This window comes from Bos javanicus, chromosome 9, assembly GCF_032452875.1.
Source record: "Bos javanicus breed banteng chromosome 9, ARS-OSU_banteng_1.0, whole genome shotgun sequence".
Classification (NCBI taxonomy): domain Eukaryota; kingdom Metazoa; phylum Chordata; class Mammalia; order Artiodactyla; family Bovidae; genus Bos; species Bos javanicus.
The window spans coordinates 74372727-74399306 of NC_083876.1; the positions used below are offsets into that span (position 1 = coordinate 74372727).

The 26580-nt window shown below is 39.0% G+C and overlaps 1 protein-coding gene across 12 annotated transcripts in view; it reads right to left on the bottom strand.

The window, feature by feature from the left end:
- Positions 1 to 7835: 7835 nt before the first annotated feature.
- Positions 7836 to 26580, bottom strand: part of MAP7 (microtubule associated protein 7) — a 176383-nt gene continuing 157638 nt past the window's right edge. For 9 of the 12 annotated variants that reach the window (XM_061428086.1, XM_061428095.1, XM_061428087.1 and 6 more), the window contains 10 exons: positions 22454 to 22569; positions 21834 to 22117; positions 19400 to 19622; positions 18160 to 18331; positions 17830 to 17931; positions 17195 to 17245; positions 17045 to 17102; positions 14796 to 14898; positions 11477 to 11700; positions 7836 to 9359 (listed from right to left, as the gene is read on the bottom strand). In XM_061428086.1, the coding sequence (XP_061284070.1) occupies positions 9349 to 9359; positions 11477 to 11700; positions 14796 to 14898; positions 17045 to 17102; positions 17195 to 17245; positions 17830 to 17931; positions 18160 to 18331; positions 19400 to 19622; positions 21834 to 22117; positions 22454 to 22569 (1344 nt within the window). In that variant the 3' untranslated portion in view covers positions 7836 to 9348. The remainder of the gene's footprint in view (positions 9360 to 11476; positions 11701 to 14795; positions 14899 to 17044; positions 17103 to 17194; positions 17246 to 17829; positions 17932 to 18159; positions 18332 to 19399; positions 19623 to 21833; positions 22118 to 22453; positions 22570 to 26580) is intronic. The other 3 variants (XM_061428088.1, XM_061428084.1, XM_061428094.1) reach the window with 1 other exon arrangement.

Consider the following 26580-nt stretch of genomic DNA (forward strand, 5'->3'; position numbering starts at 1 on the left):
TTGGTTCACATACGTTGAAGCCTAGTTTGAAAGATTTTGTGCATTACCTTGCTAGCATGTGAAATGAGTACAATTGTGTGGTAGTTTGAACATTCTTTGGCATTGCCTTTCTTTGGGATTGGAAGGAAAACTGACCTTTTCCAGTCCTGAGGCCACTGCTGAGTTTTTCAAATTTGCTGGCATATCGAGTGCAGCACTTTAACAATGTCATCTTTTATGATTTGAAATAGCTCGGCTGGAATTCCATCACTTCCACTAGCTTTGTTTGTTAGAATGAGTCCTAAGGCTCACTTGACTTGATACTCCAGGATGTCCGGCTCTAGGTGAGTGATACACCATTATGGTTATCTGGGTCATTAAGGCAATTTTTGTACAGTTCTTCTGTGTATTCTTGCCACCTCTTAATATCCTCCGCTTGTTAGATCCATAGTGTTTCTGACCTTTATTGTGCCCATCTCTGCATGAAATATTCCCATGGTATCTCTAATTTTCTTGAGATCTTTAGCCTTTTCTATTGTTTTTCCTCTATTTCTTTGCATTATTCACTTAAGAAAGCTTTCTTCTCTCTGCTTGCTATTCTTTGGAACTCTGCATTCAAATGGGTACATCTTTCCTTTTCTCTAGGAGGTGGATCCAAAAAGGCATTGCTGCAGTGTATGTCAGAGTGTTCTGCCTATGTTTTCCTCTAAGAGTTTTATAGTGTCTGGTCTTATGTTTAACCTTTAATACATTCTCAGTTTGTTTTTTTGTATGGTGTTAGAGAATGTTCTAGTTTCATTATTTTAGATGTAGCTGTCCAGTTTTACCAGTACCACTTATGAGGAGACCGTCTTTTCTCCATTGTATTTTCTTGTCTCCTTTGCCATAGATTAATTGACCATAGATACCTGGATTTATTTCTGGGCTTTCAATCCTGCTCCATTGGTCTAATTTCTGTTTTTGTGCCAATACAGCACTATTTTGTTTACTGCAGCTTTGTAGTATAACCTGGAGTCAGGGGGCCTATTCCTCCAGCTCCATTTTTATTTTTTAGGATTGCTTTGGCTATTTGGGGTCTTTGTGTTTTCCTACCAAACCATAAAATTCTTTTCTTCTAACTATGAAAAATGCCATTGGTAATTTGATAGGGATTGCACTGAATGGTAAGGAATCTGCCTGCCAGTGCAGGAGATGCAGACGATGCAGGTTTGATCCCTGGGTAGGAAAGATCTCCTGGAAGAGGAAATGGCAACCCACTCCAATATTCTTGCCTGGAAAATTCCAAGGACAGAGGAGCCTGGTAGGCTACAGTCCATGGGACTGCAAAGAGTTGCACACGACTGAGCATGCATGCACGCATTGAATCCATAGATTACCTTGAGTAGTACATGAATTCTTCCCGTTCATGGTATATATGGTATATCTTTGCATCAGTTTGTGGCATCTTTGATTTATCAGCATCTTATAGTTTTTGGAGTACAGGTCTTCTGCCTCCTTAGGTTTATTCTTTGGTACTTTATTTTTGATGTGATGGTAAATGGGATTCTTTCCTTAATTTCTCTTTCTGACCTTTTAGTATATAGAAATGCAACTATAGATTTCTGTGTATTAATTTTGTATCCTTTAATTTACCACTTTCACTGATGACCTCTAGTAGTTTTCTGATAGCATCTTTAGAATTTTCTATGTATAGCATCATGTCATCTGCAGTGACAGTTTTATTTCTTCTTTTCTAATTTAGATTCTTTTTGTTTTGCTTCTCCAACTGCCATGTCTAGGACTTCCAAAACTATATTGAGTGAATGTGGTGAGAGTGGACACCCTTGCCTTATTCCTGATCTTAGAAGAAATGTTTTCAGTTTTTAACCAATGAGGATGACATTTGCTGTGGGTTTGTCATATATGGCCCTTATTATGTTGAGATATGTGTCCACTTTCTGGAGAGTTTTTATCATTAATGGATGTTGAACTTTGTCAACATCTTTTTCTGCATCTATGGAGAAGATCATATGGTTTTTATTCCTCAGTTTGTTAATGTGGTATATCAAACTGATTTGCAGATATTGAAAAATCCTTGCATGTCTGGTTTAAATCCCACTTGATTATGGTGTTGCTGCTAAGTCACTTCAGTTGTGTCCTACTCTGTGCGACCCCATAGATGGCAGCCCACCAGGCTCCCCCGTCCCTGGGATTCTCCAGGCAAGAACACTGGAGTGGGTTGCCATTTCCTTCTCCAATGCATGAAAGTGAAAAGTGAAAGTGAAGTCGCTCAGTCGTGTCTGACCCTCAGCGACCCCATGGACTGCAGCATTCCAGGCTCCTCCGTCCATGGGATTTTCTAGGCAAGAGTACTGGAGTGGGGTGCTATTGCCTTCTCTGAAGTTAAACTGACTAGTAACAACTAATCAGTTTTCTTCAGTGATTACTGTTCTTCTACATAGGCAGGATAATTAATTTACGGATAGTCTTTCTGGTTATCTTCAACTATTCTTACGCTACATAATCAATTAGGGACATCTTTTTACAGATATATGAAGAGAACACAGGTAGCTTTACGTTAAGTTGAGTTTGTTAAACTATTTATTATGACAGGATTTCTGACACACAAATTGCTCACTGCACACTGAACCCCAGAGAAGTGATGAAACAAGACAGCTGATGTTAGGAGGTATATGGGTGTGGGGTAGGGTGAAAAGTCATGGATAAATTAAAAACTGGCAAGTATCTGCTGAAGCAGAGCCACTTTTTAGGGGGCATAAGAAAAATTGATAAGTCACGATTTTGGTCTCTCTAGAGAAATCCATTTGTTGTTAAGAACTTAAGACCATTTAGTACCATTCATGCTGCAAAATGCAGTAGTCACACTATTTCCAAAAGGATCCTAAAAACTGTGGTGCAAAAGAAATCTAAGAAAATAAATAATTACAAAACCATCAACATTTTTCAAAGAAATGTGCTCAAAACAGTGACTTTTACAAAAAGTGTGAATTTGTTTTAAATGAAAAAAGAATTCTATGAGAGATCAGATTCATTTCACAGATAACTTATATTGCATTAATGACTTGATTAACAGTGTACAAATAAGGGTCGTAGACTTTTTAAATTAGGTCTGAGCGATCATGATTATGGTGTAAGATCCTTTTAATATATTGCTGGATTTCGTTTGATAGTATTTTGTTGAGGATTTTTGTGTCTATGTTCATCAGTAATATTGACCTGTAATTTTCTCTTTTTGTGATATCTTTGTCTGGTTTTGGTATTGGAGCCTCACAGAGTAAGTTTGGGAGTATTTCTTCCTCTCTATTTTTTGGAATGGTTTCAGAAGGATCAGTCTTAACTCTTAAAAGTTTAATAGAATTCACCTGTGAAGTCATTTGGTCCTGGACATTTGTTTGTTGGAAGTTTTTAAATCACAATTTCATTTCTTATGACTGGTCTGTTCATATTTTGTATTTCCTCCTGGTTCAGTTTTGGAAGATTGTACTTGTCTAAGAATTCATCCATGTTTTCTAGGCTGTCCCTTTTATTGGCAATATAGTGGTATCAGGTGTAACTTCTTTTTCATTTCTAATTTTTATTGGTTTGAATCATCTCTCTTTCTTGATGAGTCTGACTAAAGATTTATCAATTTTGTTTTTCAAAGAACCAGCTTTTAGTTTCATTGATCTTTTATGTTTTTTCTTTGTTTCTGTTTCATTTATTTATGCTCTGATCTTTGTGATTTCTTTCCTTCTACTAGATGTCAGGTTAGGTTTTCTGGTTTCTTGATGTATGCTTCTATCACTATACACTTCTTAGATTTTGCTGTGTTCCACAGGCTTTGGATTATTTTCATTTGTCTCTAGGTATTTTTTATTTCTTCAGTAATCCATTGGTTGTTCAGTAGCATATTGTTTACCCTCCATTTGTTTATTTTGCAGTTTTTTTCTTGTAGTCGTTTTCCAGTCTTATAGTGTTGTAGTCAGAAAAGAAGTTTGATATGATTTTAATTTTCTTAAATATACTGGGACCTGATTTGTGGTCTAGCGTGTGATCTATCTTAGACAATGTTCCATATGCACTTGAATGTGTATTCTCCTGCTTTTAGATGGAATGCTCTATAAATATCAGTTAAGTTCATCTGGTCTAATGTTTCCTTTAAGGTCTCTGTTACCTTGATTTTTCTGTCTGAATGATCTGTCCATTGATGTTAAGTGTGGTGTTGAAGTCCTCCACTACTACTGTGTGATTGTTGAGTTTCCTTTTATGGCTGTTAGTATTTGCCGTATATATTTAGATGCTCCTATGTTGGGTGAATATACATTTATATCTTCTTCCTGGATTTATCCCTTGATCACTATGTAGTGTTCTTCTTTCTCTTAACAGTTTTTAAATTTTGAAGTCTGTTGTGCCTGATAATGAGTATTGCCACTCCAGCTTTCTTTTGATTTCCATTTGCATGGAATGCCCTTTACATTCCTTCACTTTCAGTCAGTATGTCTCTAGATATGAGGTGGATCTCTTGTAGGAAGTACATATATATATGGGTCTTTTTATCTAGTCACTCTTTTGATTGGAGCATGTAGTCCATTTACATTTAATTACTGATAAGTATGTTAATGCTGAAGATGAAACTCCAGTACTTTGGCCACCTCATGTGAAGAGTTGACTTATTGGAAAAGACTCTGATGCTGGGAGGGATTGGGGGCAGGAGGAGAAGGGGACTACAGAGGATGAGATGGCTGGATGGCATCACTGACTCAATGGACGTGAGTCTCAGTGAACTCCGGGAGTTGGTGATGGACAGGGAGGCCTGGCGTGCTGCGATTCATGGGGTCGCAGAGAGTCGGACACGACTGAGCCACTGATCTGATCTGATCTGATGTTAATATTACCATTTTGTTAATTGTTTGGGGCTTGTTTTTGTAGATCTTCCCCTCCCCCTTCTTTTGTTCTTTACTCTTGTGATTTGATGATTATCTTGTGTTGTTTGAATTGCTTTTTCTTTTGTGTGTATGTATCTGTTGTAGATTTTTGGTTTGTGGTTACCATGAGGTTTTGATATAGCAGTCTAAATATATATGTGTGTGTATATAGACTATATATATCTAGATATGCTCAGATGCTTAGTCATGTCCAACTCTGTGACCCCATGGGCTGTAGCCTGCCAGGCTCCTCTGTCCATGGGCTTCTCCTGGCAAGAATACTGGAGTGGGTTGCCAGTTCCTCCTCTAGGGGATCTTCCTGACCCAGGGGTTGAAATTGTCTATTTCTCCTGCATTGGCAGGATTCTTTACCACTAGTGCCACCTGGATCTATCTATCTATATAAGCAGTTAAAGGATATACAAAACAATTAGATGTAAAATATGATAGTGAAAACAGTAATCATTTTAATTGTTTTGTGTATCATCTAATTGTTTTGTGTATCCCTTAACTGCTTACTGTGGATCTTGATGATTTTGCTACTTTTGTCTTTTAACTTCCCTAGTAGTTTTGTTTGCGGATGATTTCATACCTTTACTGTATATTTGCTTTTAATGAGATTTTCATTTCATAACTTTCTTGTTTCTAGTTCCTTAACATTTGTTGTAAAACTGGTTTGTTGATGCTCAAATTTTAGCTTTTGCTTGTCTGTGGTTTCTGATCTCTCCAAATCTGAATGAGATCCTTTCTGGGTAGAGGTTGTAGGTTTCCCCCTTTGACCACTTTAAATATGTCATGCCACTCCCTTCTGGCCTACAGTTTCTTCTATTGAAATATCAACTGATAGTTTTATGGGAGTTCCCTTGTATGTTATTTGTTGCTCTCCCCCTCCTGCTGTTAATATTCTTTTTAATTTTTGTCATTTCCTAAAATTTCTTTGATCTCTAAAATTGTAATCAAAACTATCAACATAAACCTCAAGTTAGTAGTCACCAAGGAAAGTTATTAGCAAAATACTTGTAACAAATTTAAAATTGTCTCTGTTCACATGATGGTGCCTTTCTCTTCCATTTCTTGGCTTTACAGCTCCTGCCCCAAACCAGTGAAAAGCCAAAAGATGTGAAAAAATGACAAGAGTATTTTTGAGCAGGTTTAGGTGTTCAAATGTTAAATAGGATTGAAGATTGAAGAGATGTTTATCAGAAGGTCATCTAAAATTGCTTTTCTAACCTGATCCAATAGCATTTCATCATGACTTAATGTTCTATGCACAAAACATATATAGGCCAATAGGTGAATAATTTCCATTAGTTTAAAAAAATGCAAAAGATGGTTGCATTTATTGATGCCTGTTACTCTTTGTGACCCTATGGACTCTAGCCTGCCAGGCTCCGCTGTAGATGGAATTTTCTAGGCAAGAATACTGGAGTGGGTTGCCATTTTCTCCTCCAGTTAATATGCAATAATTTACTGCAAAACACTTTAACGTATACTTTGTGATGTATGTGTGTATGTTGTTGTTCAGTTGTTAAGTCATGTCCAACTCTTTGTGACTCCATGTGACTCCATAGCACCCCAGGCCTCCCTATCCCTCATTATCTCCTGGAGTTTGCTCAAGTTCATGTTCACTGAATCAGTGATGCTTTCCAACCATCTCATCCTCTGCTGTCCTCTTCTCCTTTTGCTTTCAATCTTTCCCAGCATCAGGCTCTTTTCCAGTGAGTCAACTCTTCACATCAGGTAGCCAGAGTATTGGAGCTTCAGTACCAGTCCCTCTAATGAGTATTCAGGATTGATTTCCTTTAAGATTGACTGGTTTGATCTTCTTGCTGTCCAAGGGACTCTCAAGAGAGTACATATACATGTGTATATAAACTATACCTGTTTAATCTTACTGTGGGGGTAGGACAGATAGGATTTGAAGGACCCCAATCTGGTGGCTTTAAACATTGCTATCTAAATCTGTATCATTGTTAATTAGCAGAAAGGATGTTAGTAACTTTTCATTAGTGAATGGAGCTTGAAAGATCAGTGGTTGTCTAGAAAGGCTGAGAGGGAATATACATGAGGTAAAAGAATATGGCAGATCCTGCAAGCTCAGGACTTTTAATTAGTACTGTAGGTGTAGAGTTCTGGGGGTTCGCCTTCCCCAAAACCCCCATTTAGGACTGTGCTTCCTGATCCAATCAGCTTACCTAATCCTGCCTTTAGAATATCACTGTGGTCCTACCTGCTATAAGGCAAATCATAATCCCACAGACACCTTGATGGTTTTGAGAAGGAACTTCCTCAAGCTTTCCAGAGACCGTTCATGTGAATTAATGTTTGTTCATGTTAAGGAACTGTTTTAGATTTGCTTTTATTATAATATACCACCAGGTAGTGAAGTTATGCAAGAGGAAACATATAGCCTTACCTTCCAGTAAAGGTTTGTGGCTATCTACCAAATGAACATGTGACTGGTGACTAAACTGGCCTAAAACAGACCACAATGGTGTGGAAAAGGAAACAAAAGGCCCATGCACCTTCATGCCATGGACAGGGTCGTATTTGATCCCTGAGACCTTCCCTTAATGTAGTCCCTACTGAGCACCTCTTTAAAATCAGTAGGTAGCTACGTACTGATCTGAAGGGGCTGGAGAGAAGGCAGTCTAGTTGTTGTAAGGTCATCACCCTCTGGCAGTGTAGCTAACAAAATAAGAGTTAACAATTTCTATCACTTCTAATTAAAACTTGATTACTCAGAGGCTTTCAGTTTGCTAATGATTTTGCTCAAGTTAAATATAAATAAAAAAAAGGAAAAGCTAGTAAAAACTGAATTCCTGCTCTAGATTTTAAAGAAACCTATTCTGTATGCCTGTTCAGAGGAAGATGGTTGAGGTTAAGTGAAGAACAATTGGAAAATTCAAGAATCAACCTAAGTGCAGTTATAACATATGAGAAACCTAAAAGTAAAACTATGTCAAACACATTTTATTTGGTGTTTTCATGCTAGGTCAATCTAAACAACAACAACAAAGACCCAGTTGGAACAGATTTTCTTTTAATATGACTAGGTGTACATGGACAACTGAGAACAGGGAAAACCCCCAAATTAATGTTTTAACAAATTACAGCTGTTACTAAAGATGGTATATTGGGATTTTAAGGAAACAGTCCAATAAATGAACAGCCCTTCATTCAATCTAATTAACCAACCCCTCTTTTAATAAAAAAAACACTCTAGTGGCAGAAGTTTATCATTTTTTAAAAATACTCCATAATAAAACATGTGTTTCCGCAATGTTCTCTCTCCTTCAGTATTTAGTTACTAACAGTCTCCCAAATGGTAAAATAAAATTGAATTTATATCATCAAATGAAAGTGCAAGTTTGTACAGCCAAGCTCAGCAGCGGAAGTGAAGGGTGAAAGCTGATGGATGTCACCCAGAACAAGGACCTTCACGAAGGTGTCCTGCAGTGTCCTGGGTGCCAAACACAGTCAACATTCCATCATTTTTTTCATTGCTCTTAAACGAGCAAAACCAAAAATTTTTTTTTTTAATTTAAAGAAATAGTAAATCTTTATTCCCTCGCACATAATTTGAGATCTGGTAAGGCAAAGATAAGTCCCACCATCACTGGGGGACAGCAGCAATAAACAGACTTCAGAAATAGCCCTGAATTATCAGCAACATTCTCTCATGGTAATAAAAGGAATGCATCTCGTAAATCAAATCTGCAATGTTATCACATTGTTCTAATTTATTTGATTAGTTTCTCTGAAAAACTTTATAAATACATTATTTAAGAGGACAGTAAATTATTTTCTTGCTCTAGAAAAAATAATTTTTTCACATTTTAAAACTTGAGTACACTTTAGCAAAAAGTTGCAAGAAGAATGGACAGCGGGGTTTGCAGAATGTCCATGTACAAGTTGCATTTACAGGAACCTGGTAATCTGCCTCTACAAATAGAGCTCTTTGCAATAATATTTTAACAAACAGGCTTAATTTAAACACCTCTCCTATTGACTCTACCTGTGGAACCAAGAGGTACTTATATTTTCAAGTATTATATTGTAAAAGGTAAAAATTTCTGTGTTAATTTTACATGTTAGCATTTAAAGATCAAAATATCTATGTGAAAAATCATGCCTACTCAGCCTATTTTTGATAGCCAAATGGTCTCATCTTTTAAAGAATGCAGAAAAATATTGATTTCCTAAGAAGGAGCACACTGAAAAAAGCCATTTTAAAGTACTGAAGAACAAGGAGCATTTTTTTTTTCTCTACTGGCGAAAATTATTAGAAAAGCTTTCCAGTCTGTTGTCTTTAGCTAGTTTTAATAAAATCTTTTCAAAATGATGGTCAAGAAATCTTTAGAAAACTGGAGGAAGGGAAGATGCTCCTTTGCAGCATGGAAGGAATTCCATCAACTGTAGAAATTCCTTTTAAATTTCTGCTTTGGTTCTTCAGAAGAAATGCTCATATAACTTCTATATTAGGAGACAAGAAAGAACAGATTAATATGACATTTACCTAAAGTCTTAGAAAATACTACAGTAATATCATTATGTTCCTAAAACTTTACCATGCTTTTCATACACTGTCTTACATACAAACAGGCAATTTGATCAGGATCGCTGGTCTTCTATCTAAGTGAATTCTAGCACTAATAGGAAAACACATGTCCTTTCTTTAACTTAGGCTATATATCATTTGCTTTTTCAAACTGTGTTAAGTCAATTGTACTTTGCTTTGAGATTAGAAACTTTACATTCATTGGTCTTGAATCCTCAGTACCTGATGCTTCAGGCTCCAGTCATATGTTGAAGCTGAAATAAATGATGGTTGATAAGTAGCCGTGAACAAAAACAACCCCTAACACCACCTACTAATGCAGACACTGGACTATATTCCTAGAAAAGAGTGGGAATGAAATGACAGGTAAATCATTAAATCACCTTTAAATCAAAATGTATTTAAAACCTGGCCAGTGAAACAGAAAGTCATCTGAACATTCCTTCCATCTCTGTGAATCTGTGACATGACAAAGTAGGAAGCTGTACCAGGAGTGTTTCCATCAACACAGAGGTAATCAGATTGTTCTCAAAGGCTTAATTTAGCAGAATGTCAGGTGTTAATAGCTTCCATTTACAGTGGACCTTCTTCCTTTTACAATCTAAAAAAGCAGATCACTAAAGCAAAGTTACAGGCCCAAGGTCAGTATCTTAGAGGAGGAGAAGACTAGCTTCATTTGTATAAAGGTTCAAAATTGGCTTTTTCAACCAGTTTTAAACTGGAAAATATTTGTTAGATCTAATATATTTATATCTAAAAATATTTGTTGCAATCTAATACAAAACAATTTGACCACAAGTAATGCTTTACTGACTCATCTAAACATCCTGAATTTGCCTGGTGTTGTTACGACAGTATAAAGAGATGCTGGTCAACATGTGAAAATGGGGTGCTGGGAGAGAGAGAAGTTGATAGAATTCCAAGAGGTTTGAAAAGAGATGAAGCTGGATTATCCAATTTGTTCTGGAGCCTGATGAAATTGTGCTGTTGAGTCACTAGGAGCACTGAGTTGGCAATTTTTTATGTTGTTATTTCTCTGGGTCCTGTAAAGCTATTGTTCTTTTTGCACAGTGACTTCAGCTTAACTGTAAGTCCCAGAGGGTCTAAGAGAGTCAACAGCTGCAGTCATTCAACTAGGAATGGAAGGCCCCTGGGCTCAGTATACTCCTAGACTGGTCCTGTTACCTAAATCGTTATCTCTTTACACGTAAAAAGGACAATAATGTATTATCCCAGGTTGCTGTGCCAAACGAGAGAAAAATCGTGGGAGAACATGCTGAAAGTGAAAAAAGTGACAGTGTTGGTTGCTCAGTCATGCCCAACTTTTTGCAACCCTGTCGACTGCAGCCCGCCAGGCTCCTCTGTCCATAGGGTTCTCCAGACAAGAAAACAGGAGTGGGTAGCCATTCCCTTCTCCAGGGATCTTCCTGACCCAGGGATTGAATCTGCGTCTCCTGCATTGCAGCGGGATTCTTTACCATCTGAGCCACCTGTTTGCAGTTTTCAAATATCTTTAGAACTGAGAAAGATGGAATAGAAACCAAACAAACCTCGTCTCCAGTGGACAGAACTTGGTTCACTGGCCACTCAGTTATGGTTAAGTTTTTGTCTTACTATAAAGCATGTTCTGACCAGCAGTGTCTCTGGGCAATGCATGTCGCTCTGTGAGGGGAGGCCCACAGATACCCACAGGTGCTGCAGACTGAATTTCTACACTGAGTGGGAGAATAAGAGGGGCCCTAGAAGTTGCCCAACACAACTCAAAATTCAATTTCTATGACCCATACAGTCTTTTCCATGAGGCGTATCTGGTCCCTTGAAGGACAAAGTGTGCCCAAGTCATACAGCACAAGGTTCACTCCCTCTTAAGTGTTAGTTGCTCAGTCATGTCTGACTTTGCGATTCCATGGACCATAGCACACCAGGCTCCTCTGTCCATGGATTCTTCAGGCAAGAATACTGGAGTGGGTTGCCATTCCCTTCTCCTTCCCTCTTCGATGTCACCTATTTCTGGAGTTTGAGGCAAGCTTACCTGCTGTCTGTTGTGTCTGAACACCGTCTACCTGAGGCAGGGGTCCAAGTGTCCCTTCATCGTCAAAGGCCAAAATTGGATTCAAAGGAATATCTGGATTCTCACTGTTGGTGACATCTAGTCTGGATGGTTTAGATCCAATGGGTAAGTTTATAATTTCTTCAAAATTTTCATTCTGAACTGATATTCCATTTTCACTTGGTTGTTTTTCCAAACTGGGAGTACTAGGGAGTTTGAAAAATCAAAATTAAAGGAGTTAGTATTAAAACTGGAAAACATTTTTAGGACAACCCAAAACATTTATAATAAACCAGAATGACATCATTTTTAATAAAAATGATGAGTTCCAACATATTTATTTTTTAAAAATCTTTTTTTTAAACTTAATAAAATGGAACAATTTATCAATTAGAATAGATCATTATCAATAATTCTACATACATTTAACAATTTCTACTGCAGGCATTTTACATCCCTTTGTCTGATAAAAATAGCCCTTATTAGGATCTTTGCTTCAAGGATGAGGGGATTATAACTTGGGGGTAAGGGGGATAATTTGTACAAGCTGCCTAAGTACTGAGAGACAGTCTGCACTCCAGACTGGCTACATGATTTCTGGTCCTATGTTTTTCTCATAATGCTGTTTTGTACACTGCCTGGCTATTCACATTCTTCCTGGCTATCTCTAGCTTCCTAAAACATGAACATAATTGTATAGGTTAATTGCTCTAGACCAACCTTCTCATCTTTGCCCCTTAACTCTGCCTCTGACCCTACCTCGATTCTTATCAATTCATGCTTAGTAGCTTGGATTTTTGAGATACATTCAATTGGCCATGAAATCCTTAATTTTCTACCTGTAATTTATTTTAGGTTTTTTGCTCCCTCTACATACTCCATAACCAAACCAGCAGCCCTTTTTAAGTTATATGTTCATTATTATGCTTTACAATGTGACAGAACAATGCCTGTGCATCAAACGGATGCTAGATTAATTTTACTGTTGATTTTATCTGACTGCAGCAGTAGACATATTTGCAAGCTTCATGATTTGTTCAGTGCTCATAAGAAAATGACCCTGCTTGACAGGAGTTAGTCTTCAAATGGAAAATGAGGCAAAAATTGTGAATGTTTTAACTTTTAATATACACTGATTATTAACTGAATGTTTAGCTATAGACAGGTCTATGGAAGAGATCAGAAAATCAGGTCTCTGTCAGTAATGCCAGCAACTTGAACTTTAGTAAGTTAGTCTTTTTTCCATCTCCTTCAAATATGGTGAAAATGAAGCTAATATACATCCACTCTTTACTGTCCCCCTCCCTCTCACTTTTTTTTTTTTTTTTTTGAGGAATCTTTGCTTCTCTGCCCCTGTATTGAGGATATAGTTTATTTTCCTCAGTCAGTGAGATATATTGACTTTGTGGAACATATTCTAAAGCATTTCTGATATGGATATTTTGGTACATTTTTTTGTTAACTATTAAACCTCTTCTTTTAGGAGAAAAATAAAGATGCCTGACCTAACTGCATCACAAGGCACTGCAGGGTACAGTGAAAATATTATTTGTAAGAGTGCTGTGGAAAAGAACGTAAAATTATTATACAGATTCAGACTATGATGGTGTGGTGCCTTCCCACTACTGTACCACGGAACTGAGAGGAAGCTTGGCATCACAGTCTACATGAGTGTGCGTGCATGCACACACACGGAATGCCTGCCATCCTGTTCTTTCCCAATACGAGTGGGCTTTCTGTAACCAGGGAGAGTTTCGGTTCTCATCCCACAGAGATTTTTTAAGTACAAGTTTTGGCAAAAGAAGAATGTATCTTCAAAGCCCTTGTTCCTTGACGGATGTCAACTCCATCACCTTCCAGGCCTGTGTGTGCTGACAAGCTATAATGGCACACCAACCCCAGGTTTGACTCAATGCTGACTTCGTTTTCCCCTTCCACTACTACCCAACCCCTCCACCCAGTCTTGTTAACAATTAGAGGAATAATCATACCATATGCTTTGGATGACCAATTATTAAATGTTTAGAGGACACAGCGATATGCAAAACTATAAAACTGAAGTTCAAGTTTCTGAAGATATGTTTTGGGTTCTTATACAATGATTGATCACTTGCTGATTTTACCACTGAAGAGAGTCAGCTAATGTATAAGCTAATTTTATTCCCTGGAAAGAATTATCAGTAGCTTAAAAAACTTATTCCTTGTTATAATAATGGGGCACTCTCTGCAGTACTTCTTATAGGAGTTGGAAATGAATATTTTATTTGAAAATTAAACTAATTTAAAAATGAAATATTACTTAATATGTCTCAGATAATTTTGAAAATTTATTCTACATAATCAAAAGCTTATTGTTAAGGTATGTCTTCAGAAAATTGTTTTTTTGGAATTGTAAGTGGTCAAAATAAAAAATGTTTACTGTCCCAGAAAGATATACAAAGATACCCTATGACACCTTAGGATGACTTGTCTTTTCATTGCTGCCAATACTATAAAACGTGTGGTATGCGTTTTTAGATTAAGAATTTATATATATCAACCATTATGCCATATACCTTAAACTTACACACTGCTATATGTCAGTCACATCTCAATATAACTGGGAAGAAAAAAGATCTTAGATCTTAAGACATATTGTTCTATCAATTAAAAGAAAATTAATCTGAGGAGCTTGAATTCTCTTATGGTGTCTAAGGCTGGCATTAGAGAGAGAACTTTTTTCATGTTGGAGACAGCACTATTAAAATCCTGTCAATATAAACGCAAGGGAAGAGAAAGGCAATCTTCCCTCAACCCACACTTCTTAACTATTGTTAGCAAACATCTGTTTCCTCGTAGGAAGTCCTACTACTGGTATAAGAAATACTGGCATCTAAATTACTTTTACTAAGGAACAAACCTGTGACTCATTATAATATTATACACAGTAAAAATACAGCTGTTATATATTATCAAAGTGTGTGAAGATGGTCCAGGATCATGCCAAAGATATATAAAGGAAAGTAACAAATTATTCCCTGTAATTTGACTAAATAGCCACACAAAAACCTCACCATCATATTTAGCAGTTCAAGATAAGACATTTTCCTTTTCTCCAATTACAAAATTAATACCTCTAACCAAAATAATGAACCTAAATATAATAAATCTGCATGTTAAAACTCTGAAATTCTTTCTGGCCCCGTCAGAAAATTCTGGTGGGATTTGGCAGAGCCAAGGGTTAGGGGGTGGGGGGATGGTTAGACAAAACTGTCGTGCTTTGCTCTAATGTGCTAAGAAAAGCCCCAGTTGTCTAACTCACCTGTCCACAGTCACTTTTGATTGGTGAGAGGTAACCACATGGGTGCTGGCCTCTGGTTCCTCCGATCCTGGAGAGTTTGTCATATTGGGAAGTGTAGATACTGCTGGACATAGCAAAGATGATGGGATAAAGGGTTACTACTACTCTATCAAACCCAAAGCCCAGCAGCCAGAATGCTTGGATTTATGTCCTGGTTCTGCCACTTACCAGCTCTGTGACCTTGGGCAAGCCATAAATGCTCTGTGCCTTGGTTTCCTCATGGATAATAGTACCTACCTCCTAGGATAGTGTGATAAGTAAATGTACTTAGAACACTTGTACTTAGTAAGAGTACTTAGAACACTGCATGGCACATTGTAAGGGTGGAAACTAGGGCTGCTACTATTTTTGCCTGCACCCAACTGACCTGCCGCCCTAGCCTAGAATTCTCGTTGGAGCACGGGTAATACCATTTAGCCCTCAACCACATGAGAGATTGGGAGAAGAGGAACATATGTTAGATAATCCTCAGGCCTCTTTCTAGCAGTATTAAACTGATTGTTAGTGATGATAAACACAGGTATGATGACTGACAAGTTTCACCTTCTCTCTCAACATTGTTTGTTCCAGAAGTGAGGTAAAAAGAATATCAAAAGAATTGATAGGGAAATAGCAGAAAGAAGAAAGATTGGGGGAAAAAAACAAACTAGGAGCTGTTTGGCTCTGCATAATCTACAGCATCAGCTCCTCAAATAATCCTGAGTTGGTACAATTTACACCCTAAAATGCGCATTCTGATCACTCACTGGGTGCCACACCTGCTTCAAGCCTGCATCTATTACAACATTCCTGGAGACAACCTGTTAAAAATACAGTGGGGTTAACAGGAAACCATTAAGGCTGTTTTCCAAACAAATATAATTAGGGCAGCTTTAAAAGGGCATGGGACTTCCCGGGTGGTCCAGTGACTGGGAGACTCCATGCTCCCAAGGTAGGGGGCCTGGGTTCAATTTCTGGTCAGGGAACAAGATCTCACATGATGCAACTGGGAATTCAAATACTGCAACTACAGATCCTGCCAAATACAACTAAGATCTGGTGCAGCCAAACAAATATTTTAAAAGAGCAGGAAAACACCATTAAGAAGAGATCATGACCTAAAGGACCTAGGAAAGCCTCTATTGAAGTAAAACCAAATCCCTAAACCCCAAATTTCACATTTGAAAATCCCTAGAGTTTATAGAGACTGTTCTTTTCCGTAAATCATTTCATTTGTCTTAAAAAAAAAAAAAAAGACAGCAAAAGAAACAGGTATCTCTGGTCCTTTCTCTTCATATTGATATTGCAGATGATGAAAGAAAACTGAATAATGTACTATTGACCAACCACCCTTCTGTAAAATCATGAAGTTTTATTTACCTCAAATTTGATTTAAAATCACCAAGAAATTAATCATCTCTGGCCAAAGCCTATGGCATATGAACAATTTTCTAATGAAATTTCAACAATTTTCAAATTTTAACTGTCTTCTGAAGTCAGAACTGAAATAACATTTAAATCCTTTTCTGAGAACTGCTGTAAGTACAGACAGTTTAATGTCCTTAATAGAAAATATAAATACAGGTTCCTTTAGCAGATGGTGACAGTGTTAGTCCTATAGTCGTGTCTGACTCTTTGTGACCCCATGGGCTATCCATGGAATTCTCCAGGTAAGAATACTGAAGTGGGTTGCCATTTCCTTCTCCAGGGGATCTTTCCGACCCAGGGATCAAACCCGAGTCTCCAAATGATATTTAATTATATATTCAAAGAAAATTAATTTTAATGTGTGTATATACTGGAGAAGGAAATGGCAACCCACTCCAGTATTTTTGCCTGGAAAAGCCCATGACAGAGGAGCCTGGTGGCTTATAGGCTATGGGGTCACAAGAGTTACACCTGACTTAGCGACTAAACCATCCACCACTATACATACCTATAAAGGCATATATATCAGATATGGACACACAAATATATACATAATAGAAGAAGTATGATATAAAATGACTTAAGATATCAAACACTCCATTAGAGTATAACCAAATGTGAAAAAATCTGCTAGAAATGCAAGAGATTTTTTAGATAAACAAGATTTATTTGTAGATTAGATGAGATATACCTACGCTTCTGTGAATGAATGAGTCTTGTTTATTTTAAAATCAATGCTTATCTTGACCTCTAGAGTCAATTAAAAAATTCTGCATTTGAATTGAGTTCACTGAAATACATACCTATTCCTCCAGTGGGAGTTCCCTTGGTTATATCTCCATTTCTCTGATCAACAGTTTTCTAGCCAAGAAAAAAATTTTTAATGTTAAAATTACAAGTTTAAAAAAAAAAAACAACATTAAGAATAGTTTAAAAAATGGCCATCTCAATACCTTATCTGAAGCTTCTGTTCTTCTGGTTCTTTTCATAATCTCCTCAAGTCGCTACAAGAAGGAAAGAATTGAGCAAACAGATCTGATAAAGGAAGAAAGCTAGTCTGGTGCATTTCACTGACTAAGCAAATAGCAGGGCACCTAAACACGTCTATTATTTTAGGAAAATACTATCTTTGTCTTAATTGGAGTTATTAAAAGAAGTTAACAGTAAAGAACCTGCCTGCCAATGCAGGAGACGTAAGAGACATAGGTTCAATCCCCGAGTTGGGAAGATCCCCTGGAGGAGGAAATGGCAACCCACTCCAGTATTCTTGCCTCCAGAATCCTGTGGGCAGAGGAGCCTGGAGGGCTACAGTCCATAGGGTCCGCAGAGAGTCAGACATAGCAACTTGGCACAGCACACACACACAAACGTTGGAATTGGCTTAGGCCACATGAATTGGAAGTATCTGTTTTTGGTGAGGACTGAAACACCAAGACCAATTTCTTTGGAGGAGAATATTAATACTGAGCTATTTTAGAGAACCTAAAATGGGCAAGACACATTTGTTTTCTGAATGTGGTGAGCCAGTCTCTCCATCTTTAGCCAGCTTCATTCTAGGAAGAATCAGAGCAGTGAGAGTCCCAAATACCTTCTTCCTCTCCAGGCGCTCTTGCTCTTCTCTCTGGAAATGCTTCTCCCGCTCCTGCCGGACCCTCTCTGCTTCTTCCCGAACACGAGCTTCTTCTTCCTTCTGAAAATGAGAAGACGGCATCGGCTTCCTAGGGACAAGCTGGCTTTGCCCGCTGCCCCGAAATTCCGGAGCACAGGACGCAAGGACTAGGATGGCGCGCAGGAGACTCAGAGCGCTTCTCACCACACGCTAGACACCTTGCTCTGCTCATCTGAGCTGCCCCTCGCGCCATCCTGAGCCAGGGCTGCACCGCCGACCTGCTTCCCAGGCTGAGCCAGACCCCGCTACCTGTTTCCGGATGCGCTCCATCTCCTCCCGCTCGCGCCGGGCCCGCTCCTCCTCCTGCCGCCGCAGCTGCTCTTCCTGCTCCCGGGCTAGCTCAGCTTCCAGCTGGCGGGCCTCCTCCTCTCGGCGGCTTCTCTCTTCAGCTACCTTCTGGGCCAATTCTTCTCGCTTTTGTCTGGAAGAAAGACCAATCGAGACGAAAGTGGAGGGAGTTCCTTGGCGAGGCTGGAGCTTGCGGTTATCTCAAGGACGCTTTGTTGGGAGGTCTGCCACAGTCTCCACTTGGATACATGTGAAGCCACTCTCTCCCCCACCTCATGTTACCTCGTGGGAAACAGAAGCAAGAAGCAAAATGTAACCACTCATATTCTGAGGGCAGCTTGTTTTTTTGTTGTTGTTGTTTTAAGGATCTGCAACATAACTATCTTTAAAGGCTCAGACTTGTTTAATCCAATAATATTAACTTTTTAGTAAAGAATTTAATACTCCCCTCCCAGTTTCTGTAAATAAATAAAGGTTATAACGTTCTGCAGCAGGAGAGGGGAAGACGGACCATGTAAGCTCCCTATTGGGACCAAGGGTAGGGCGTGTCCAAGATGGCGGCCCAGCATACTTTCCTGAGAGGCAGTTCTGCCTATTTGAAGAACAATTATATTAACATTAGCCTTGTTAGCTCCAGAAGGAGGCCAACTAAGCAAAGTGCCCCTGGCATACTGTCTGGCAGGCAGTCATGGGGCACTTTATCTCCCAGCAGCTACCCTATGAGAGGCATTCTATCTGGAAAGAAGAAAAGATGAACTTTTATTACACAGCTTTAAAATAATAAGATGAGGAAACATGGAGATAAGCGAGATGTCAGATTAAAAAAAAAACTCAGACCGTACAACTGTATCTCTATGGTGGTTACAATCATGAAAATATGTGTGTCTGTATATAGGCATGTGTATACACCCACACACTGTTCAGAGACTGGAAAGGGTGAATCAAAATGTACACACTTATTGAAATCTGGTAGGCTTATGGATGATTTTTTTTTCTTCAAACCCTTCTCCATCAATTTTGTTGTATTGTCATTATAAAAAGAAAATGTGACTTAAAAAGTTGCTTAGGCATCAGAGGAACACCAGGTGAGAGTAATTCTGTAACAACTTATATAGATTGACCTTCAACACTACTACCACTTCTTCTGAAGACTTACTCCAAGGTGTCTCGAGGGTGTCCCTGAGCAGTGTCACTCCGTTACCTTTCGAGTTCTTCCTTTTCCCTCTTCTCTCTCTCCTCCTTCTCTCTCTGCTCTCGGGCCAGCCGCCTCTTTTCAGCCAGCAGCCTTGTGGCCTCTTCTGGGTCGGTGGTGCCCGCAGAGGTCTTCGGAGAAGCACTGGCAGTCAGAGTGGATGACGGGGCTGGTGTCGGGGCTGGGGTAGAGCCTGGGGCCGGAGCTGGGGCTGAGGCTGCTGCTGGAGCAGCTGTACAAACAGGTACAAGGAAAAAGCCAATTGGAAACAAAAGCCAAAGAACAAAACAAAAACTAGCATCCCCTAGACCCCAGGCCTAGAATTCATCATTAGAAAAGGGAATGTTTATTACGGAGCGTTCTCAGGGTTTCACTGTATTCTATCTGTAACCTGGCAACAGGTAGCAAAAAGCTTCATGTGCGAGTGAGACATCCGAAGCTGACACTGTCACTGAGTCTTATTTTTAGACAGTTAGGTCAGTTAACAACACATATCAAACATGTACTGAATACCTAACAAAAAGAGATGAGAGCTCCCATTTGCCTTTCATTACATTAAAAAAAAAAAAATTCCTTCTCTTAAGTGACTATTTATCATTAGAGGACTAAACCCTTTCTATGGCCATGGCCAGTGTCCCTACTACGAGCCTAGGTTCAGGCTGGGAAGACAACCATCAAGAGATCCCTTAGGTCCACCCAGCACTGTCTCCAGGTCTGAGAAGGAATGAACCAGCATCCGTGCTCCTTAGACAGGGCAGGTCTCCACTGCCAGTCCTAATGCGAACATGCAAGATTAGAGCAGTTCTCTGACCTTATCTGGATTCAGGGAAAGGACCTAGAGGGCTTGTGCGGCAGGGAACCCTCCCAACCCCCAACCCCAGGCACCATGGTGAGATGCACCTGACCACTCCAGACCCTCCTTTCAAGATTTACATTTCTCCTGCTCCCACAAGTTTTTTCTTTGTCCTCAGGACATTGTTTGGCCTTACTCTTCTCCCTCTACATGTAAACAGATACTGGACTCTCCCATTCCCTTAACAACATTATCATTTGTCTTGAGTCATCTTTCTTTGCCCTCACCCTCTATCTTCAAATTAAGTTTTAAAGAGAAAACTTGGATGAAGACAGTTTTCAACAAGATGTACTGAATTTCTAGCTCCAGGTGATTTTTAAACTTCTAGATGGCATCTGGTTAGTCTGGTAGAGATGAGATCCACTGGGTGTCCTGGAAAAAGTTCTGACCTCTGTCAGTCACACAGGCTAATAAGCCAGTGGTCCTCAAACTACAGTACACGTAGGATGTGAAGTATAAGTGATGTGTTAGTCGCTCAGTCATGTCTGACTCTTTGCGACCCCATGGACTCTAGTCCACAAAGCTCCTCTGTCCATGAGGTTCTCCAGGCAAGAATACTGGAGTGGGTAGCCATTCCCTTCTCCAGGGGATCTTTCTGACCCAGGGATCGAACCTGGGTCTCCCATACTGCAGGCAGATTCTTTACCATCTGAGCTACCAGGGAAGCCGACACACAGGATAAGTGCCACTGTTTTATCTGGCAATCCTGCACGCGAGTCAGATGACCTTAGTATCAGAGTCCATGGATCCACAACATATCCTGATTTAATAGGTCTGAGGTAGGGGCAGGGTTCTATAGTATGAAACATTATAGATGTGGTTGAAAAATATTTCCATGAACTTTTTGAAAATCCTCCTTCTAAAAGGTAGAGACTAATCCCCTCCAGTTGAGTGTGAGTTGAAGCTGGTGACCTGCTTCTAATGAACTGTGTGACAGAAATCGTGACTTCTGTGGATGTGAGACTTCTGAGATTAGGCATGAAAGATAGTGTGGGCTTCTTGCATTTCCCCCAGGTCTCTCAGCTGGGGAAAGCCAACAGAGCAAGCAGACAGACTGTGTGGACATCAAATAACTCTATGGCGAGGTCCATGTGTCAGGATACGACAGCCACCTGCTGACAGCCCTGGGTGTGAGTCATCCTCTAACAACTCAGCTAAACTGCTCTCAAATTCTTTTCCCAAGACTCTGCATGATACAGTAACTGTCTGTTGTTGTAAACTATAAAGTTTTGGGATACTTTGTTGCATAGCAATAGGTAAATGATTCTGATGCAGGTGCTCTGCATACCACATTTTGTCAAATTATTGGACTCAGCCAATGAAAGGAATCCTAAACCATACCTGAAACAAATATGCTGTGGCTCTAACAATAGGCTGTTGGATGGATGATTCCTTCTTTATATGTAAGAAAATTATACTTAAGAAAAGGTCCCCAGATTAGTCTTAGAGTAAAATTTCCAAGTGCCCAAAAAGGGAGCAAAGAAGGGAGGGAAGGAAGAGAGGGAAGGAGGAAGGGCTAAGTGAAAGCAGTGCAGGAGAGAAAGAAGAGTGCAGGCAGCCCCCACGGCACCACAGTCAGCGGACTCCTACCAGGGGCAGACTCTGTTTCGTCTGGTGTTCCCTCTTCAACTGTGGACTCTTCTACTTTCACCAAAGGTGTTCTGCCCTTTAGTGAGGGCTCACTGGTAACTTTCTGAGGTTCCTTGTCAGGGTCTTTTCTCTCAGATTCCACTCTGACTTCTCTCTTGACAGGGCGGATGTTGCCGGGGGAGGGGGGCCGGAGCTGAGCAGGGGCAGCTTTGACTGGTCCAGGAGGTGTGGAGGGTGCTGGTCTGGGGGTGCCAGGCAGATGGGGAAAGGACTTGGATGGGAGCCTGGGCAACAGACAAAGAGAAGAGGGAACATGAGAACAGGCTCGCCAGAACCCGCCTTTCTCCACATCTCTACCATGTAATAGACTTGGAATACCAACACCAAGAGAAATGAAGGTATTTAGCTGTGTGAACATGTCTCTTACATCTTACGTGGCAAACACAGAAGTATTTGCTTTAGAGGCTCATTCCAGGTTTCCTTTTTCTTTCCTCTGAGGAAAAATGTTACTCCCTAAGAGAAGGCTAAACCATGTGGGCAGAACAGTTTCTTCTCAGAGGACAGACACTACTAATTATCCAATATGGAACAACACTGCCAGGCTCTTATATTTCACTTACCAAAGTCGGGAGGAAGCTGGTGATCTGGCTTTGGGATGAGATGGAGACAGAGACCTTTGGCTGCCGCATGTGAGGTGGAAGGGCACATTTTCTCTCTCCTTCTCTCTTTTATAGCCCTAAGTTCAGAGAAACACAATAATTAGATTTTTCCACAAGCAGGACAATCACATTCATAGTATTCAACAGTGGAGCTGTAATCCACTGAATGACTTGGAAAATTTCCAGCCTTTGCCATATATATCCATTCCACCCCAACAAAAGGCCTTTATTAGGTTAAAACGGAACCTTATAATTGAAGCAACACAATCTGACACTAATAAGAAGGTTCTGGAAGTGTGATCTGGATGTGTATTTGTAAAAAACAAAGCAAAAACACACTTTTAGAAAGCACCTATGCTTTCTATCTAAAACTGCCTGGACCAGAATCTCTCATAGTCTGCTATAGCCCACACAAATGTCAAAATAAAGGTCACTTCCAGCTTATCCTCCCTACCTTTGTCTCTTTTAATTCTTTAGCATTTTTCTTTTTTTCAACCTGGAACACACTACAGCTTAGTCTTTTTTTTTTTTTTTAATTTACATGTCTGCTATATCAGACGTTAATTTTTTCTTTATACTAATGGTATATAAACAAGTCCTTCCTTACCTAGTGTCCTCTTGCCCTTGAAGGAAAAGTCAGACCCAAGGTGAGGTATTTTAGCTGTTTTTGGCCTTCTTCATTAGGGATGAAACGAGAATCTGACAGTGGGCTGAAATATCAGCCCTCCTCTGACTGAACCCTAGGAATTAGAGAAATGACACCTTTCCCAGGTTGAAATGGGCAAAAGGAAACCCAGGAGTGTTCTGATAAAGTCAACCAAGACAAAAAACAAACAAGGAACATGGCAAGAGAGACTCATTCCAAGTATCTGAAACATGGCTGACAGTGCTTTGCGAGGGCAACGAATGCTTGCTGGAGACACCTGTGTAGATGTCTAGCAGTCCTTCACTCGGTGGGATCCTTGCAGGAACTCAGGACTGAGGTTGTTAGGGGAGAGACAGAACATCATCTAGCTTCAGGGCCAACAAGCTGGTGTGTACCTTCTTTTCTCTCCTTCCTGCCTGGCCTAAGCATCACCTACCTTCTCCATCACCTGCCCCCCGACTTTGTTCCCTTCAGCATTTCTTCTAACTGCTTCTCTTTTCCTTAGTAACATCCTAAATGATGGGATAGACTATAGGTGGGGGAAAACACCTCACTGTCAAATAATACTCAACATTTTCCCAGAATTTCTAAATAAAACAAATGAAGGATGGGGCAGGAAAGAGCTTCACAGGGCATGTGCCCTCTCTATATCACTTGCAGCTGCATGACCACCTTCTGTCCCCATCTCTGGTACCAGAAGGCAGGAGGCAGAGTCTCAGAGAACACTTGCAGTCCTTGGGTAGCTGAAGCAGTAGCCACCATATGGAACGCTCTTTGCAAGAGTACAGGGTGGCAATTATGCTTCCCTTCCCAAGGGAGGTTGGAGTTAAGTAGCTTGAATTGGTTTTCTTTTTCTCAAAACATTTTAATGTAGCTAAAGTCACAAATGTCTTTCAAATGTCTTTCTGTTGGTCTTAGACTCAATCATTTATTTGAGTTCCATACATGTGAAGGTGCTCCTAATTCTTATCCTGATCTGAGTTAATAGCCAGTGGTTTGTATAATAATCTTTCCTGTTAACACTCCACAAGACTAAGGTAGAAACACACACAGCAAGCTGACCATGTCAATGGTCTGGAAAACTTACCAGCAGGACAAAGACTTTAATTTTAGAGTTAGAGTTAGGTTTAGAATACAAATAACCTACAAGAGAGACAATATAAACAGATATCCCAAGGTAGCACTGTACAAAAGAACTTGGATGATAGAAGTATTCTGCATCTACACTGAATAAAATGGTAGCCACTAGCCACATTTGGCTATTTGAATTTGGACCTAAATTAAAATTTAATGTTAAGTTCAGTCTCACAAATGTATTTCAAGTGCTTAAGAGCAGTCAGTTGAATTTAGATAAACCAAACAAAATTAAAAAGAAAATTAAGAAAACAATACCATTTACAATAGCATCAAAAAAAGAATATGTAGGAATAAACTTAACCTAGGACATGGAAGATGTCTATGGTAAAAACTAGACGTCACTACTGAAAGAAATGAAAGAAGATGCAACATAAATGGGAACACCTCTTATGTTCATAGGCTGGAAGACTTGTTATTGCTAATATATCACTACTATAAGCAATCTATAGAATCAATACACTCTATCAAAAGGCCACATCTTTTTTTTTTTTTTTTGGCAGAAATAGAAAATTCCATCCTAAACTCATATAGAATCTCAAGGGACCCTGAATAGACAAAACAGTCTTGAAAAAAGAACAAAGTTGGAAGTCACATTTTCTGGTTTTAGAACATATTACAAAGCAAAGGTAATCAAAACAATATGGTATTGGCATAAAAACAGACTTAAAGACCAATGGAACAGAACAGACCACCAAAAATAAACCCTTGAGTATATGGTCAAAGGAGCCTTGACAAAGGTGCCAAGACCTCTTAATGGAGAAAAGATAGTCTATTCAACAAATGGTGCTGGGAAAACTAGATATCCATATGCAAAAGAATGTAGTTGGACCCTTACCTTACACCACATACCTTATACCACATACAAAAATGAACTCAAAATGCTTACAAAACCTAAATGCTAAGACTTCAAACTATAAAATTCCCAGAAAAAAAAAAATGGGGAGAGTCCTAATATTGGATTTGGTAATAATTTCTTGGATATGACACCAAAAGCACATGTAACAACAACAACAAAAAAATAGAAAAATGGGACTACAAACTTAAAAACTGCATCAAAGGATACAATCAACAGAGTAAGAAGGCAACCTAAAGAATGAGAGAAAATGTTTGCAAATCATATATCTGATAAGGAATATCCATAATATATAAAAACTCCAATAAAATTTAAAATAAGATTAAAAAACTAAAAAGATTAAAAATATGGGGAAGGGACTTGATTGGATTTTTCTCCAAAGATGATATACAGATGGCCAACAAACACATAGAAAGATGCTCAACGTCACTAACGACTGGAGAAATGCAAATCGAAACCATAATGAGATCATCTCACACTCCTTAGGCTACTATTTAAAAAACAAAACAAATATTGCTGATGATGTGAAAAAGTGGAAGATCTTGTACCTTGTTGGTTAGAATGTATATAAATGGTATCGTCACTATGAAAAACAGTATAGCAGTTACTTAAAAAATTAAAAATAGAATTACCATAAGATCCAACAATCAGGTCCATATTCAAAAGAACCGAAGACAGGATCTCAAAGAGATATGTGCATACCCATGTTCACAGCCATGCTATTCGCAATATCTAAAAGGGAAGAAGCAACTCAAATGTCCATCAACAGATGAACAGATTAACAAGATGTGGTGTGTCAGTACATGTGTGTGTGTGTATATGCATTCTTAAAAAGAATGGAAATCTTGTCACATGCTACAATACGGAAGGACAGACTTAATATGCTAAGTGCGAGTAGTCAGTCACAACAGACAAATGCAGTATGGTTTCATTCATGTGAGGTATCTAGTGTGATCAAATTCATAGGAACAGAAAGTAAAATGGTGCTTGCCAGGAGCTGAGGGATAAGGAAATGGAAAGTTATTGCTTAGTGGGTACAGTTTCAGTTTTGCAAGATTTAAAAAGTTCTGGAGAATGGTTGCATAACAATGCAAATATACTTAACACTTTTGAACTGTGCACTTAAAAATGGCTGAGAAGGTAAATTTTGTTTTTTTTGTCACAATTGAAAAATGTTTAAAAGATAAATTTCAAATTTGATCTGTCAGTCTCAGTTACATTTTCAAGTGCTTGGTTTCAATTCTGCAGTGCAGCTCTGGAATATAAATTATGTGAGTCGTCTTCTGACAGTAAGTATTTGCCTAAATATTTAATTGTAAAGAAATGAAAAGGTAGCCAATAGATCAAACACAGAAAGAAAGAGGCATGGAAAAGACAAAACAAAACTGGTGAGAAAATACAGGTAGTGGATTAAGTGATGACAAATCCCTCTTATTTAATCTGTTGGAGGAT